Genomic DNA, 17,995 nt, shown 5'->3' with positions numbered 1-17,995 from the left:
CAAAAAAACTGGGAAAACGTATTGACTCGAGTATAAGCTGAGGGTGGAAAATGCAGCAGCTACTGGTAAATTTCAAAAATAAAAATAGATACCAATAAAATTACATTAATTGAGGCATCAGTAGGTTAAATGTTTTTGAAGATACTACTCTTCTGAGCTGTGAGACACACTTTGCTGCTTACGGAGGAAGGACTCAGACCGGATGCTGCACTTATCTACTGCTCTACTGCTGCGTAACAAGATGGAGGAATACGGACGATGGAGGAAGAAGGTGGGAGGAGGAAGGTCGGTACATAGAATATGCAGAAGGAGGAGGATGGGAGTGTCCTGGAGGTGGAAATGCAGTGTACTTAACCTGGATCATCAGACCACCCACAGAGGCTGCAGGTGCCCATAGATGAGCGGGGGAGTCCGGAGAACACCCGCACTGCAGGGGAGAATATGCAGTTTTGATACTGACTTGAGTATGAGCCTGGGGGGGGGGGCGCGTTTTTTCAGCAAAAAAATTGTGCTGAAAAACTAGGCTTATACTTAAGTATATACAGTAATCCGATATATTTGCTAATTCTACTGTAGTGCTTCTAACATGAAAAAGAAATCTGGCAAAAGATCTATTGAAAAGTGAACCTCTTTTTCTCTTATTCTTCTGAGGATTAGGGACTTGGCCAGTCTTTGGTCTCTAAGCAAACTGGTAAGATGATGATTATCATTCAGCAGGAATTTGCATATAAAACTACTGTTATATTTTGGTGGCTCTACAGACAAATGGAGGCTTCTCTTGAGGACTTCACTGATATGCTAATATGTGAACTCTCCCTCTGAGACATTAATATAATTTGTTAAAGTCCATTGCTTCTTCCCCACCTTGGCAGAAGACTGAGTCCCTTCTTGTGGTAAATTTGTGGCTAGGTTTTTTCTATGGTATTGGAGACAGTCCAGTGCAATTCTTTCACCGGCCATTAACGAACACAAAAAACATGAAATTTGATATGAGAAATCCTTGTAGCACTTCTTGTCTGCCAGTTCTACCTTAATTTCTAGGAGGGATGATGCTTATGTGGATTTAATGCCCCCAGGAGTGGGGTAGAATCTCCAGTATACATTAGCTCTACATGGACTGGAGTTTCTCATTTCACCTTTGCAGTGGAGAAAAGAATAGCTGAATTCTGTGTCTAAATAAAGTTGGAAGTGACACATATTCCCAGAACGAATCTGGTAAAGATAATTAAAATTAATCAAAACACTGGATTCAGGATATTGATTTGTGGGTTTAATCTGTGAGTAGCATGGAAGTAGCGGACATTATGCCACTTCTGAGAAGCAGCAGAGTGCTCCTAGCTATGGTACAGCCAGGCCGAGACTCCTTAATTCTCCTTTGCAGTGCTTTTAATTAATTAATTTATTTCATTTAATTTATATCCCACCCATCTAGTCTGAAGTCTACTCCAGGTGGCTAACAACACTCAAGAATAATAAAATAAAATAAAACAACAACATATTCTCGAAGGCTTTCACGGACGGGATCCGATGGTTGTTGTGGGTTTTCCAGTAGTTTGGCTGTTCTTAAGGTTTTTCTTCCTAATGTTTCGCCAGTCTCTGTGACCGGAGGGATTATGCTTATGTGGATTTATGTGGATTTTGACTCCTATCCTCTTCAGAGGATAGGAGTCAAAACTCTGTCTGTGCTCTGGTGCACTGTGTTGGATAGTTGAGCATTTATAGCTGTGGGATCAGCTTTTGTCCTTTTCAGGTGACTGGGTGATTATGGTGATCAGCGTGTTTTTTGTTGTGGGTGTATTGTTGTGATAAGGGGGAAGAGATGATCTGTCACTGTGGATGGGTGTCGTTAGCTGGTGTTTTGTGTGCAGTGATCACTGGTCCTTGTAGCTGAGTATAGTTCATTGACCTTTTGCAGGCTGTATTTTTCATTGCTGTGAGCCAGGCTTTGTTGAAATTCTAAAACTCAACAAACCGCAACAGAGCACAGACAGAGCTCAGAAAACCCACAACAACCAAAACAACAACATTAATACAATTGAAGATAGCAAATAAATTAGGTATTGGCAGGAGGGAAGGCCTGCCTAAAGAGCCAGGTCTTGAGTTGGTCTCATAAATACCCAGCGAGGGTGCCAGACAAATTTCTGGGGGGAGATTGTTCCAGAGGCAAGGGGCCACTGCCGAGAAGGCCCGCTTTCTTGTTCTTTCTCTTCAGGCTTCCCTCAGCGGCCCAACCTAACTAAAGCGAGTGATTCGGGTAGATCTAGGTGGGAGGAGGCGTTCTGCCAGATATTGAGGTCCTAAACCGTTTAGGGCTTTATATGTCATCATTATTTGAAATCAATGTGGAAACGAACAGGCAGCCAATGCAAGGCAGCCAGAGTAGGGGAGATATGTTGACATTTTTTCACCCCAGTAATAAGTCTGGCTGCCATGTTCTGTACCATTTGAAGCTTCCACATCAATCTCAAAGGTAGCCCCACGTAGAGCGCAACACAGTAGTCTAATCTAGAGACAAAAGTGCATGGACCGGAGTGGCGAGGGGCCCCACATCAAGATATGAACACTGCTGGGCAATCTGCTGAAGATGGAAATACTGTAGGCTGTATAGACCATTGATGCTACCTGGGTCTCCATGGTAAGCGCCAGGTCAATATGGACCCCCAGACTGCGAATTGAATTCTTTGTGGTGAGAATCACCCCCCCCCGAAGAGAGGGAGTTCCCCAAACCACTGACTTTGAGGCCACCCACCCTCAGGACCTCCGTCTTGTCTGGGTTCAGTCTCAGACCATTCACTTGCATCCATTTCAATATGGCCACCGGACAGCACTGAAGGGACAAAAGGGGATCCACTGTTGTTGGAGAAAAGGAGATGTAGAGCTGGGTGTCATCAGCGTACTGATGACACGAAGCCCCACACCCCCTGATGGCCTGACCCAGCGGCCTCATATAGATATTAAACAGCAGTGGGGAGATAATCAAGCCCTGCGGAACTCCACAATTAAGATTCCATGGAGCTGATACACTGTCCTCAAGCTGTACTCTCTAGGGACGGTCTCCAACAAGGATCGGAGCCAGGCTAGTGCCGAACCACCGATTCCCAGCTCAGAGAGCCTCCCCAGGAGAATACCGCTTTATTCTTGTCTAAATCTAATCTAATCTAATCTAATCTAATCTAATCTAATCTAATCTTTTATGAGGTGAATCATTGCGTCCAGCTCCTGTCAAGGAGACGCAGTGAGGAATTGAATTCCCTGCCAGATATCTAAACCACTGAGCTATCCAATTTCCATATTTAGTAAATAAGAAAGCCATTCTTCCAAGGAACAGGAATAGATGTATGGTTATTGCACACTAGTGACAGTAATATTGTGTTATTTTGACTTAATTTGGGGTACATTTAGCCATAAAGTTTTGTGAGCTAATGTACAAGCCAAGAGTTGAAAAATCTTTGGCTCTCCAAATGCTGATGTACAACTTATTGGGGCTGATGGGCCTCCAGGTCAGGGTGTTTCAAGCTGATGGTAGCTACAGTCCACCAACGTCTGCAAGGCCACAAATCCCTCATCCTTAGTTTAAGCAAATATGGACATTTATCAACTTACGTAAGTGAACTACAGAAAAAACCCCACTAGTAAACAAAAAGATCATCCAAGCTAAATTAATTCTGAATGGAGGTATGCGAAGTAGCTGATAAAACAAATTATTTTAATTTTTTTAATAAAACCAACACAAAACCAAATCATTCTCACAACTGAAGGCAGACAGAAAAAAAAGCATGCATTGGAATTAGGTGCAGATGGGAATAATTCACAGCATCCAGGTCAAGGGCTATGGTATAAAAGCAACTGACAGCTCAATAGAATTACTCTAGGGGAGTATATTCAACGCATTGTGTCTTTACAATCCACTTGACTTTATCACACAGAAGATAAAGACAGTTTTGCTGCATAGACTTGAAAAAAAGCTAGAATAATTGAGTATGAGGCATTAAATAGGAAACTGGGAATGGACACATTCTTTTTGAGAGTTTCTTATGAAAACAGACAATGGTATCACATAAAAAGTAGCAGACTAAGGTTATCGATCTTACTCTAAGAGCAAGTGAAATAATATTTAAATCCAAATGGTTTGTATAGACAACTTCTTATTATATAAACAGCAGTTGCTGTATCCCTGACACTGGCATTATGTCTTTCAAGCAAAGAAAAAAAGAAAAGCAGCTTCTATCCTTCCTCCTCATGGATGATGAATCTTTTGCTGCTGAGCAAGGAGGTGAAAAGGAATTCCACTCTTTCTAACCATTCAAAAGGCAGAACCAATTTACTGAAGTCAGTCCTTGCTTTATTTATCTAACATGTACACATTATGGTCTAGTTTAGTTTACTATATGCACCTGTAAATCAGGATTTATAGCAATGATTTTCTTCCCAGCCAGCAGTGTTATTCTGCCTCAACTGAACTATGACATAATATTCCAAAAAAAAAGAGAAAATCCTGATGCCATCAGTTAATATGCAAGTGTAAATTTTTCTGTGCAAATTAAACTATATTATATTTTAAAAGACAAAAACAAAATATGATTCAACTTTCTTTTTAGAAACAATGAAGCGGCTTAGATGAATATAGTTCTATTCAAATGTTATGGATCAAGGTATTATAAGCATGCACGTGCTAGCCTGCCCCTTCATATGTTCATGTCACTCTTCTCACACTACTTTCTTAAGACGAAAGCATGTATTTTGGGGAGGCTTGTTACATGATCTCAAATGCTGGAAAACTAGCTAATGTTCTCTTCCTTTTTGTATGTTCATAGTATCCAGATCCCTAACATTTAATTAGAATAAATCTCAGCTTAATAAGCTGAGGCATGAGCAGGTCCTTGGCTCACACACAGAGTTCTTTGTCTCTCTCTCTCTTTGCATTAAGCCAGTGGTCCCCAACCTTGGGCCTCCAGATGTTCTTGGACTACAACTCCCAGAAGCCTTCACTACTATCTCTGGTGGCCAGGATTTCTGGGAGTTGAAGTCCAAGAACATCTGGAGGCCCAAGGTTGGGGACCACTGCATTAAGCAAAATTAAAGGCGAGAACCTCTAATTAAAATATTTTCCTTTTTGTCTAAATTAGGAAAGTGAGTTTACCACCTTAGAACAAACTGTGGTTTAAATGTGTTCTAAGATTCTGGCTTGTTCCAAAGCCAATGGACATTGTTTCCAGTTGACACAAAATGAGGAATTACAGCCAATTAGATACTTATTGTTTAACTGTAGGTTACACAAATGCAGAGGTGAAAAGGCTCCATGCACAGAAGAAACAGCTTTGTTCTGCTAATCATCCAAATAGATTCATGCTTACAATTGTTTACTTTATACTACTTTACTGGACATACTGGTTGAAATTCTATTGCTTAGTGTAGCAAGTTGCCCTACGAGTAAGTAGCCCATTTAATCAATGGGGATTTGATGAATCAGCTCCTCCATGGGGTCCATTGATTCAAATGGTCCTACTGTAGTGTAACTTACTCCAGATGGATTTCAGCTACTGTGTTAAAAAATTCCTGAATTTACTTACGTTAGGGCTTCTGAGTAATTATAATGAGGAGTAACTCCCAAAAACTTCTGTACTTCATCCATCACGATAGCTGGGTCATTTCTTAGCTGCTGTCCATCAATAATTAGTAACTGCACAAAAAAAAAAATGAATGAAAAAGAGTGAACTGTGAATACTGCATTTAAAATTCTTTATATGTCAAACTTCAAACTCATTTTTTCACATATGTGAAGTTCAGTCTTTAAAAGGAAGAGGTGCCCCAGGGATCAGTAATAAGTCCATTCATATTTATCACCACCTTTAATGATCTAGGAGAAAGGTAAATGGCTCAGTAATTAAATCTGAAATGATATTAAATTGGAAGCTGCTTGGCACACCATTGGTGGCAGAGAAATAAAGCTGAAGGAGCTGAAGAAATTAGATATATCAGTAGGAAACCAAATCTGATTTGCATTGAAAAAATGCAATCAAATGGACTTTTGAAAAGAAAGAGAGAAATCTATAAAACACAGATGCACATATTTTCCTCTTTAAAAACATCTGTCATTTGGTGACAGTTTACATCTCAAACCAAACAGGAAACTCAGTACTTTAGGCATGAGCGATAATTTAATTGCTTGTTATCCTCCAGGACCACCATGGTTGAGCAAGAATCTCTAAGATGTAAAACAGCTGGCTTGCAGATTTGAGAACTGACAGCTGCAAGACCAAGATTTGTTTCCAGGTCTCCACTGGTTGACAGATGGTGAGTCACTATCCTAACTAGAAACTGCAGAACATAAGCAGTGAGGAAATGGCCAGTGACTTATTGTATCAAACCTCTTTCATAAGGTCCTGTTTATAGCTCCTAGGACAATAGTGGGACTTGTGAGGTGGAAAGTGTAAGATTTTTAAAATGGTCTGCAAAAGGTCATACTCTTCCTTTGCCTTTTGGTGATAAAAACTCTGCTATCTGTAGTATCCAGAAAGATCCAGCAAGTGTTCAGGGGATTGTTACAGATGAACAATTTATACTTCAAGGCAATTTCATGAAATGCAACATTCCAAACTGCAAAAGAGTAAAGGAATACCTGAAACAATGGAATTATCAAAAAGACAGAGAGTGAGTTTTAAAGATTTACAGATGTTTTACCTGATAAGGTGGAAAATAGGTCAGCCATCTTTCTATATGGGTGGCATACCACCCGGGTATCAGGCATTTCTTCTGCAAAGCCTTAAGCTCAGATGAAGCATGATGACCAGCAGTGATCACTTGATAGAAGGTAAACTTTAGTGCAGCCGGGTCTTTGTGTGATCGCTGATGCTGAAAATAATGTTGGAAGGTCACTGTATAATAGTCTGGCCAGCTCACTGTCTTAAATGAATCCTCCCTTGCACTCTTAATAGTTAACTGACAATAAGTACAGTGGACCCTCAACTTACAGACGACTCGACTTACAGAGTTTTCGAGTTACAGACTTCTCTGGCTGCAAAATTTAGATTCGACTTGCAGCCAGAGAATCGACCTACAGACCAGAAAAAACAAAAATGGAACAAAAACGGCCGGTTACAGATTAATCGGTTTTCAATGCATTGTAGGTCAATGGAGACTCGACTTACAGACTTTTCGACCTGCAGCCACCATTCCAATACGGATTAATTCTGTAAGTAGAGGGTCCACGTAGTTCATCTCATACAACGTGCTCTGTCTGAAGTTCTTTCTGCAAAGCTGTTATTCCTGTTCAGATCAGGGCTTTTTTGTCCTAGGTTCTAAATTTGTGGTAAATAACTAGTTAAATCTATCTTAAATTAAACAGTTATTGACTGAAATCCTGTTGCATAGTGTCGTGAATTGTAACTAGAGCAGGCTCATTGAATCAGTGTGGTTCTGGTGAACCAACTCCTATGCAAGTTCAACAGGTCTACTCTAGTTGTGATTTACTGTGCTAAGCAACATGATTTCAGCCTGACAAGGGGGGCATGGTGCTTGTTTAAATTAATTTGCTGACAAACAAGGTACAGAAAAACAGTATGATAAAATTGGAGAGAATTATATAAAACTAGATAAAGTTAAATGCTAATAAGCTTTACTTTATTGCTTTTACATCTAACCAATCTCATGAACTGCTTTGTTAAAATATTGCCTTATTTCAAGAATGAGTGACCCGCTAGCTAGCCCATATGCCTTCCCATCCAGCTGTCCAGCTTCTCTGGTGAGTGTTCAGAGATTATAGTGTATTTAAAATTTAGACTCTACATATCTTGCATGTAACTGTCATGTCTGTTTATTTTATCATGCTGTAAAATGGCCAGAAGAGTACATTGCACTAATGGGACAGTAAACAAAACAAACAAATAAATAAGTAAACAAACAAATAAATTTTAAGATAGCAGTTACTCCTGAACAGACATGTACACAACTCAGCAATGCTTTGGATGTCTGATGGCAAAATGCCCAAACTGTATGAATAATGTCTAGTCCCACTCACTTTTCTTAGGCCATGTCTACTCTGTCTTTGGCCCAACTGCTGTACCATGCCCTTAGCTCACCCTAGTGCTCAAACAGAATCTATTAGGGTCACTATAAGTTGGTTCCGACTTGACAGCACAGAACACACACACACAATCCTATCTAAACCTATGGATTAGTTAGTGACTTGCTGACAAAGGCTAACATCTAAACAACACTTTATAGTTCAGAATATAATTCACATGCATAGTGGGTTATGAGTAATATGACAACAAAAAACTGTCATCCACAGCCTTTCTTAATTCTTAAATTTCCTACCTGATACCAGGAATATGCTCGATCTGATGGATCAATGAGAATGGTGATGATTTTTGCCTTGGGAATCAAAGAAAATGCTCGTTTAGGGGCTTCTTCAGAATGGAAATAGTTGGCACTCTTTTCAAAGAGAAAGTCTGTGGTGACATTAGATGGTGTGGGAAAGAATTCCATATACCTACAGAAAGAATATGGGTTTTTTTAGAATAGTTTATAAGCCCTTACTACTACAGAAATATATAATTTTTTTTCAGCAAAACCAAATACATGCTTGGTTTCACATATACAGAATCAATCAGAGATATTAATGTTATGTGAAAATAATTCAACTTGTTGCACTTGCTGGCAAAATTGTATTTGCTAAATAGATGATAAGAAGCTTACAAATGGAGCCTTTGGAGCAGGAGATTTTGTTGATGCGTTCTGGTTTCATTTAGATTTAAGCTTGCCAGAAGCTGCAACCATCTTGACAGTTTTTTTTTTTACCATAGAAATTATAAAGGTATTTGGCTGAAAACACAAGTCTGCTATGAATTCTGACAATCTCACTAGTTAGACTAGACAACATGTTTGTCTGTGAAAATACAATGGCTATTTCCATTTGGTTTCAGTACTCATAGATAGGCTGACTCATAGACAGTGCTATATGTCATCCCTATAATTATCCCTGATGAATAGGAAGAGTCTATGGTACACAGTTTGTCTTGGAAAGGAACATTTGGAAACACTGGTCTACAACAATATCCTTATCTCATCTAGAGTAGATGCCTTGAATTGATTACTGAATGATAAAGTCAGTACTTATGTAAATGTAAATCCCATTAATCTAAGGGGTCTACTCTGGTTAGTACTAGCAAGGACATTTAATGAAAGGATATTTAATAATAATGGTCAATTCTGATTATTTATTAGAAATATGTAGTATATACTGTAAAAGTATATGCTGTAATTTGAATGGGGTGCAAAGGCGTTGCTCTAAAATTGAAAAGTCCTTTTAAAATGTGCCTTAGAGAGATGCCTTAAAAATGAAAGTATTATTGAAAAACTACAGCTGGGAATAAAACCAAAACATGGCCGTTCTGATTTCAGCACACAAAGAACTAATAAGATAAGACGGCAGGAGGAATGTTCAAAACTTAAGTTTGATTTTTATATATTTTAAGCTAACAATTTTTGCATGCCTGTATGACTTTTTAATTTAAGTATATGTGCCTACAATTTTTCTTCACTGTAATAATTTCTTTGATAGGTTTTTGGATTTGCTACTTTTAAGCATGGGACCTAGAAATGATGTAAATAAATAATACTTGTATAGAATTAACAAGTTCTGGAGTGGCCTGGAATTATTACAACAATGAAGACATTTATATTGAGATACCAAGAGGAGTTTTATAAACAGCTCGTGACTGATTATTTTATTTTGTTCTGGTGTTAACCCTTTACTGGGATAATGTCAGCTATGACAAATCACAGAATCTGTTCTTTTTGCCTGGGAAGTCTGTAAATCTTATAGGACTCCTAGTGGGGGTCAGTTGTCCAAATCTGACATAATAATTCAAGAGTTGGTCTTTATGATCAGAATTCAAAATTAGAATTATATAATGATCAATGCTGCTCTTTCCTGCTATAACGGGTCTCTCTTGGAATTACCCAGACAACAAGTTTTTCCTATATCTAAACATCTTTCAAAGGAGGCAGGGAAACCCTTCAAGAACAGACCTTGCATAAAATAACAGCATCCTAGGAGGGCTGCTATCACCATACTGGGTGCTCTGGAAAGCCCTGATTTTCTAATGTGACAAGTGCAGCAGCACAAGAGCAGCTGATAAGGCTTTCTGGAGTAGTTGCTGATCTGCTATGCATCCTGGAGCAAGACCTGGTATCCACATATTTTCCTCACTGTTAATGCTATTACAGTATTAAGTATAGGACATGGTCCAAATGAAGTTCACTTGCACCAAATAGGAGGAGGGTTTTTCTTTTTTCTTTTGGTAGATAATCCTGTCATCTTAATTTAGATGAATTCAAATTTATACACTAGAGCTTTATAAGATTCTGGACCCATGGCTAAAAACCTATTTAAGAAAAACCGCAAGCAGAAAAGTGGTTGTGCAGCGATTTCTCTGCATTCTAGACTGTCCTTTTGTGCAATTATTGATGCAACTGGTTCCATGCCTGATTTTGCTACCAATATGTGACCACTTGCAGAAGCGAGAGTCTGCTGGAGGAGGGGTACATCCTTACACAATCACACAAGTGAAGAGAATTCTTTCCCTTGCTTTTAAAAAAATCTTGCCCTGATCCACTGTTATAAAACGAAATATCTAAAACTCTGCTAAGGTTGTTATTCACCAGCTATGTTTTAAGTTAGGAGCAAAAGGGACCGTTTCAAAGTGGAATTAAAATGAAGTGGGATGGCCCAACTCAACGCATCTGAAAAGAAGTAGAAGAGTTACAGGCCCAAACAAAAAGAAGTGAGGTACACTGCAACTTCAAGAACTATTTTCGTTGGAAACTGAACCATATGTAGAAATTTTCACTGTGATTTGCAAATGTTCAGAAAGTTTTACTTGGAAGTTTCTACTCACTATTTTAGCAAACAAATATGTATTCTTTGTGCATATTAAGTCTTGCTTGTGGGGAATGACTTTGTGGCCTGCAGAAGCAAAAATCCAGCTTATAGAAACTCTTGGGTCTACTTCTTTCACAGGGGCTGCCCCAGACCCATGCTCAGTTGGGGCGCAACAGATTCCTGGCTTTGATACTCATCCCCCCTTCCCTGTACAGAGGAGAGGGAAGAAATGGAAAGCTGGACATGCCGCAGCTAAGGATGCAAAAGTTTTCTGATTCTATTTTTGGGTATTTTTCCAAATCCCAACTGTATTTTATTCCCAATGTCTATTTAATAATGGACTGTGTGACTGTGTTCTCTTTCCGTCCTGGTGTTGTATATAATTTTATACATTTTTTATATTGTGAACCATTATTTGCCCATTTTACTTAAATTACACTATGTTTCCCCACTGACTAAAAGGTGCTTTTTGCATAGTTTCTCAAATCAGGAACATTTTTAGCTATTCACATTTTAAAATCATTTAGAATCATTTGCAGTGTGCCTTGGAAGATGCAAAAACACTATTTCTGTCAAGACTGGTGAATTAAGTTGAATTCTTTCCCCTGCCTGCTCTTCAACTGAAGACTGAGCCCTACACTCAGAACTCAGCTGACATTTGGCATATGCCAGCAGACAGTACCTTGCTTCTCTTCCCTCTTCCCTGTGTGGAGAAGGAGGAGGAGAGAAAGTCTAGTGAGCACTTTAGCCAGGGACCAGAGAATGTTAGGAGGTGTGGCCATGACTCTTACATCTTGCCTATGTTAACGATCTGCCACCTCAACTCCAAAGATTTCCCCGCTGGTTTTGATAGGCACAAAACTTTGAGCTGCTTACAAAATATCTTATTTTCATTTAAGATATGATTGAATAAATTACGATGAAATTCCCACCCAATAGTTTCTAATTATAGAAAGAGATAAGAGTAAAACTCTCATACAGTTTTGTATCTGAGTAAACATTCATTTAACTTCATATACATGCTCATGTTAGATATGGTAATGCCATTTTTGTATTGTGCACAGCATAGATTTTGTTTTTAGATTTATACTAGTAACCCATCTTACCAATCAATCCCCCTGTGGTAGTTATTTCTATTAAAGAACTGTACCTCCTCAAAGGTTTTGGGGCTGGGGGAGTTACTAATGATGGAAGGATGCATAATCAGGAACAAATACAAAGCTGTGGTGCCTGCAAAAAGAATGAAAATTAAAGAACTGAGACAAAGACTAAATTTACACTGTTAACTACATGTAAGGTAAAATAGCTGGCTTTTTCTTATAAAGAGAGCATCATCCCTATTTATGCTAAGAAAAAAATTTAAAAACACATCAAAATGTATACAAAGTCTTCTTCAGTGAATAAAAGAAAATGGTTGTAATTTTTCTTGAATCAATAGCAAAAAGAAATTTATTTATTCAATGGCTGACCTGCAGGAGCTATAATGAGAAGATATCAAATTTCAATCCCTTGTATGCCATTCTTTAAAGGAATAGTAAATGTTCTTGCCAAAAATGAAAGTGTATAAAAATCCATGCAGACAGACATTCAGGTAAGCAGGGGAAGAACACAAGCAGTGTCTGGGACAGTTTATTGGTATGTTAGACAGTTATAATGAGGTTACAATATCTACAAACCAAACAGTATAGGCATGTGCTATATTGATGCAGTGTAGCTAAGCTCTAGTTCTTGTAGCTGCCAACTTTTTACCTATGAAACCAACTCATATGTACAACAATCTCTCACCTGTTTTCTGGGGTCCAATCACCAGGAATTTGGGCAAACGATCACATGTTTTTTCTTTAGACCAGATATCTCTGTGCCGCTTGTCATCACAAGGGTTCTAGGTTAAAAAAAACACACCAAACAAACACAATTCTTTTGTTCCCTATTAGTCTATACTGATTATGCTATCTTGCTCATGTATGCATGTTAAAAAGAGAAAGAGAAAACTAAAACTTCCATTGAAAGATATAAGTCTCAATTGATAAATGATAAATGTAACACAAGTATCAGTACTGATGTTACCTTGTCATAAGTTAATTACAGTGGTGCCCCGCTTGACGATTACCTTGTGAGACAAGGAAATCGCTTAACGATGAGTATTTTGCGATTGCTATAGCAATCGCAAAACAATGTTTGTATGGGTTTTTTTCGTTTAACAACAATCGGTTCCCTGCTTCGGGAACTGATTTTTCGCTTAACAACGATCAAAACAGCTGCTCGTTGGGTTTTCAAAATGGCCGCCTGCTGTGCAAAATGGCTCCCCACTGTGTTTTAGGATGGATTCCTCGCTATACAGGCACCGGAAAATGGCCGCCCTATGCAGGATCTTTGCTGGACGCTGAGGTATTTCACCCATTGGAATGCACTGAACCGGTTTTCAATGCATTTCAATTGTTTTTTTTTATTTTCGCTTGACGATGATTTCGTTCTACAGCGATTTTGCTGGAACAGATTATCCTCATCAAGCGAGGCACCATTGTACATGTTCATCTGTCTAATGGGGAAAGAGCATGTGCTTGGCATCCACACCAAGAAGTTATTGGAATAACCTGAACCCTGTGCATGTTTACTACAAGAAAGCCCCACTGAGTTGCCTGGGGCTAGGACTGTAGCCTTATTTAAACTCAAGCCTTTTAAAGAAGGGGAAAAAAAAGACAGATATTGAAATACTTCAATTGACCTAAAGTATATCAATTTGGAATTCACAGAACTCATTTAGTTTCTTTCAATAAATTTATTATAATGATACCAAAAACAGATTAGGCAGTCAAAGCCTCTTATAGTCCAAAAGAAACCAATAGAAGATAACAGCTAGAATACTATTATGAAATACCATGTGTGTAAGGGAAATTGTGCAAATGGTTTTCACAGTTTTCTAGCCACCCATCAGTTATCTGTGCATGTGAATGAATGTGCAACTGAGTGCACAACAGATAGCCGGATAACACACACCTGTTATGCTGCTTGGGATTTATGTTCCACAAACTCAATAGAATTCTGGCTCTCCTTTCTTTCATATCACTAGTAACACCCAACATTCTCTGAATAATGCGCAGTTGTGTGGGGTAAATCTAACCTAACTCTTCCATTCATGGAAGGGCTTTTGATCCAATAGATCCTTATGCAAAGAAAAAAAGTGTCATGGTAGTTCCCCCTTTTTTCTTCAAATCTGTTCCAGAGGGTTGGGGTTGGGGGTGAGCAATGCTTTGCAACAACACAGGGATGCTGATATAGGAATCTACGTGGAAACTGGCCAGAATTGGCTCCCTGCATCTAGCAGAACTGTCCATTGGATCAATTTCTTACCTTCTATTATAATAAAGGCATTACAGAATACAATCCTCTGTATTTACATGTGCCTAAACATGCATAACATCTTCCTATTGCTCCATTATTAAGAAACAAAGCAAAACGGAATTAAGGGACTGGTATGGTAGAAATGTTATTTAAAGCATTCACTCAGTGAGCAAAATTTTTTTTGGTTAGATATAAATTCATATCATCCATTAACAGTAGAAAACAAACTGACTTTCGACCAAGAACATAGGATTTGATTTTATGCAACATAGTCTGACAATACAGAAGGCTAAGGAAATTGTCCACTGGCATGTTATCCAAGAGAACCTCTTTTTGTGCATCAAATTAGATAAAGAATAAAACAATCAACTTTATACTTTTCAAGGGCAATACTTTTGCACTTTGACAGCAGTGCCTCTAGTGCTCCTCTTCTCATTTTACCTGCCAAAGAGGGTCTTTCTGCTCAGGGAAGAGCTCAAAGTACTTGTGAGCCAACTGAAGCGGAGGTAGTGTCTGCAGCTTCAGGTTCGTCCAGCTCTGAACAAAATTGGCCAGATTGACAAAGGTGTACAAACCCAACCGGTCATTCCCATAGTTAGACAAGTGGGTCATAAATATACTGATCTGAAAAACAAAATATATATGTTTTTGCTTTTGAAATAAAGATTAACTGTGTGGTCCAAATAAAATAAAATACAAATGCAAAAATAGGCAATCCATTTATAGGCCACTGAAAAATCATCACACAATCCACAAAAGCTCATTTTTTGCTTTTGTATCACTAGATGGCAGTGAAGGGACAATATTATTCCATATTTCATTTAAAAACATATGCAGAAAGGTGGATATATTTATAATTATTTTTGAAATAACAATATTACATATTTGACCATGCCTGTTGCCCTTTATGTAGAATGGGTGTACAGAAAAGGAAAAAAGGGAGAGCCACAAAGATACTATTTTTATTAAGCCCATTTTGTAAAGCAATGAGTGAAATAGGTAGTGTTGCATTTTAGATGCTTAGGAGAACCCCACATTGGGTAGATCAGTTAACAGATATAATTGGTGTTGCAAGAAACAGGGCTTGAGTTTCAAAACTAATACAGAACTTTGTCATAGGGTTGGGATTATGTCATATTTTGGGAGAGAGAGAGTTAGTTAGGCATGCTATTTCGATCTGTCAGTTACACAGTTTTGATGATGCTACAAAACTTGGGCTTAAACTACACAACTCTGCACAACTAATAAAAAGCTTCAGGATCATACCAAAATTTGGGGTTTCATAATGATCACTGCTGGAGATTGGAGAACTAGATAACCAAGAGATGAAATGACACATCTACTCTAGCTCCATGTCAAAAAGAACAAGTACAACTCAGACAAACTTTCTAGCTTTGGCACTGATTAAGGAGGGGCGGGTGGGTCAAATACAAGATTGAATGAAACAACACTCCAGCTGGGTATGAGAAAGCTTCTGTTTCCATGGATCATATAAATTTTCTTCTCCCCATGTGCTGTCTAAGGGTTGAGGGGGAAGCCTGTGACTTATTGTCAAAGACAGCTCAGTAGCCAAGATAGACAAATAGATGCTTCTAGATTAGATTTTTTTAAAACTATAATTTTAAAGCAGCCTCTATTTAAAGCATGACTGCTTGCTTCAATAGTAGGAACACTTTACATATAGAAAATATTTAGTGAATAAAGAAGGGGAAGTGCATAACAAAAGCCTCATATGGAAGAGCTCCACCGCCTGAAATCTGCTCGAGACCTTCTGTATCCCCATCTGGTCAGGGGACCATGCATAAATATGGCAGTTATATAACCTCATTCTTAAATCTGAAGAAGTGGTATTTCCATGAAGTTCTTCAGGAACCTAAAAACTTGAGAAGGAGAGCTCAACAATGGAGAAAATCTCAATCAAAAATACTTAAGTACACAAATGTAACCCTATCAATGGAATAATTATAGCAGTGGCAACTGCTAATGACTTGAATCTGAGCAAGCAAACCCACTTAGCTTCTTAAGAATCACAGCCCCAATGAAGAGTTTCTTAGAAAAATAAATGTGTACATGCACGTGTGCGTGTGTGCACACGCGCACGCACACGCACCAACTTCTGACTGTTACTAATTTTGCCTGTGGCACATCTGTGTATGAGGCAATCTGTGAATCAGCATTTTCATTTCTAACTCGGATTAACCAGACACAGAGACTTCCAATGACTCACATTTCATGCAGGTGTGACACTGAAATATGTAACTCTTTTTACACAGGAAGCTGAACTACAAACTAATTCTATAACATATTTCCAATTAATCATTCTGAGACAAGATATTTGCATAAGAGAAAAGATCTTAATTTTTTTTACTAAATTCCTCCTTGAATCATATCCCCATCCCAAAACCAGGGTCTGGAGTGGGGGAAAAACATGTTTTAGGGTGTAATACACTTTGAAATGTGGTATCTTGCATGTATATGTACATTGGTACGTACTTTTACACCATAAAGCTCTGCAACTCTATTTTTGGGTTCTGTCTTTAGAAGAATTTACGACGAGCATAATTTCACAGAGAATTTGTTTAATGAACGTCATCTTGTGAGACTGCCTGGCTTGTGATTAACCCTATGGCTTCAGTTTTTTGTTTTGGCTCAAAGAATAAAGAGATACAAGAAGATATAATTCATAGGACACAATCCTCCCTCTTTTAAGCTAGAATTGTAAAAATGTATTTTCAAAATGCAGCTGTTCCCTTCAGGCAAGGAAAAATGCTGTGGCTTTTTTGTCACATGCATAACCTTTTCAGATTTCCTTTATTATTTTTTAGTCCTAAACCAGAAAGGAGACTAGAAGCTGGACTGTTGGTTTCAACAAATATATAATTGAAAAGTTTCCTCCAAAAATGTAAGGAGTTCCCCCCTTCCTTCCGGCAGCTTCTTTTTCCTCCTACACCTGCACTGACCTCTGACATTTATAATGTCAGTTCACCTCCTGGCAATTCGTAACCTGCCAACAACTTTAGGACTGCATTGAAAAGAAAAAAGAAGATAACTTGGAAAGGTTAGTAGTTCGGGGAAAATATGTATTATTCTTCCCCTGAAGGGAATCTCACTATAATCCTAAAAATATTATGAAGTGGAGGTTTGGGGTTTTGTTTAGTATATTTTTAAGTGAACTGAATAGATCATAATACATAATCTTCAATGTTAAGATGCCCTGTCAGGGAGAGAAAATACAAATATTAAATTCAGTTTTACTACCGTTCTGTCTCTTTATAGTACACATAATTCAACTCATATGTAACAAAATATACATAATCAAATGTTTCATTTCAAACCTTGTATTAAAGTGATTTCTTTTTATTGAGAAGTCCAAAATGCTTACTGCTATGTCTCTACTAGAGAAACACAAGGGGGAATTAATCTATGGCCAGAATCCTATTAAATAAACATGCTGGCATGAACTCTACTGGCTTAACTTTCCACTTAGTGAAGAGTCACCAGCTGAGAAGTCAGCACTTTTTCCTCCTGATCATACACCAAGGTTCTGGCTAGATAGTGAAGTTATCTCAGGTTAGATTGGGCAAAACAGGGCTGTTTGAAATTGCAGTCTGAGATTTAGAATGATCTTCCCAAATGGATGCACAGACCAGGTGGTTTTTGGACAAGAAACCACACTGTATCTCAAAATGACTTTATTAGACTGCTCCTCCTTCTCAGCTTCCATGCCCCCACATCCTCTCCTGTCTTCCTCACCATGAGAAGTGGGGG

The 17,995-nt window shown here is 38.4% G+C and overlaps 1 protein-coding gene across 2 annotated transcripts in view; it reads right to left on the bottom strand.

Moving 5' to 3' along the window:
• The window catches only part of LOC110072807 (bifunctional heparan sulfate N-deacetylase/N-sulfotransferase 3), an 86,076-nt gene that overhangs the window by 7,179 nt on the left and 60,902 nt on the right, over window positions 1–17,995 (bottom strand). For both annotated transcript variants that reach the window (XM_073001718.2, XM_078376630.1), the window contains exons 7-12: window positions 14,669–14,851; window positions 12,671–12,767; window positions 11,992–12,115; window positions 8,317–8,491; window positions 6,682–6,852; window positions 5,571–5,680 (exon numbers count right to left, since the gene is read on the bottom strand). In XM_073001718.2, the coding sequence (XP_072857819.2) occupies window positions 5,571–5,680; window positions 6,682–6,852; window positions 8,317–8,491; window positions 11,992–12,115; window positions 12,671–12,767; window positions 14,669–14,851 (860 nt within the window). The remainder of the gene's footprint in view (window positions 1–5,570; window positions 5,681–6,681; window positions 6,853–8,316; window positions 8,492–11,991; window positions 12,116–12,670; window positions 12,768–14,668; window positions 14,852–17,995) is intronic.

Source organism: Pogona vitticeps, chromosome 5, assembly GCF_051106095.1.
Source record: "Pogona vitticeps strain Pit_001003342236 chromosome 5, PviZW2.1, whole genome shotgun sequence".
Taxonomy (NCBI): domain Eukaryota; kingdom Metazoa; phylum Chordata; class Lepidosauria; order Squamata; family Agamidae; genus Pogona; species Pogona vitticeps.
Note: the sequence above shows the minus strand (reverse complement) of the source record. Positions and strands in the feature narration are given on the sequence as shown.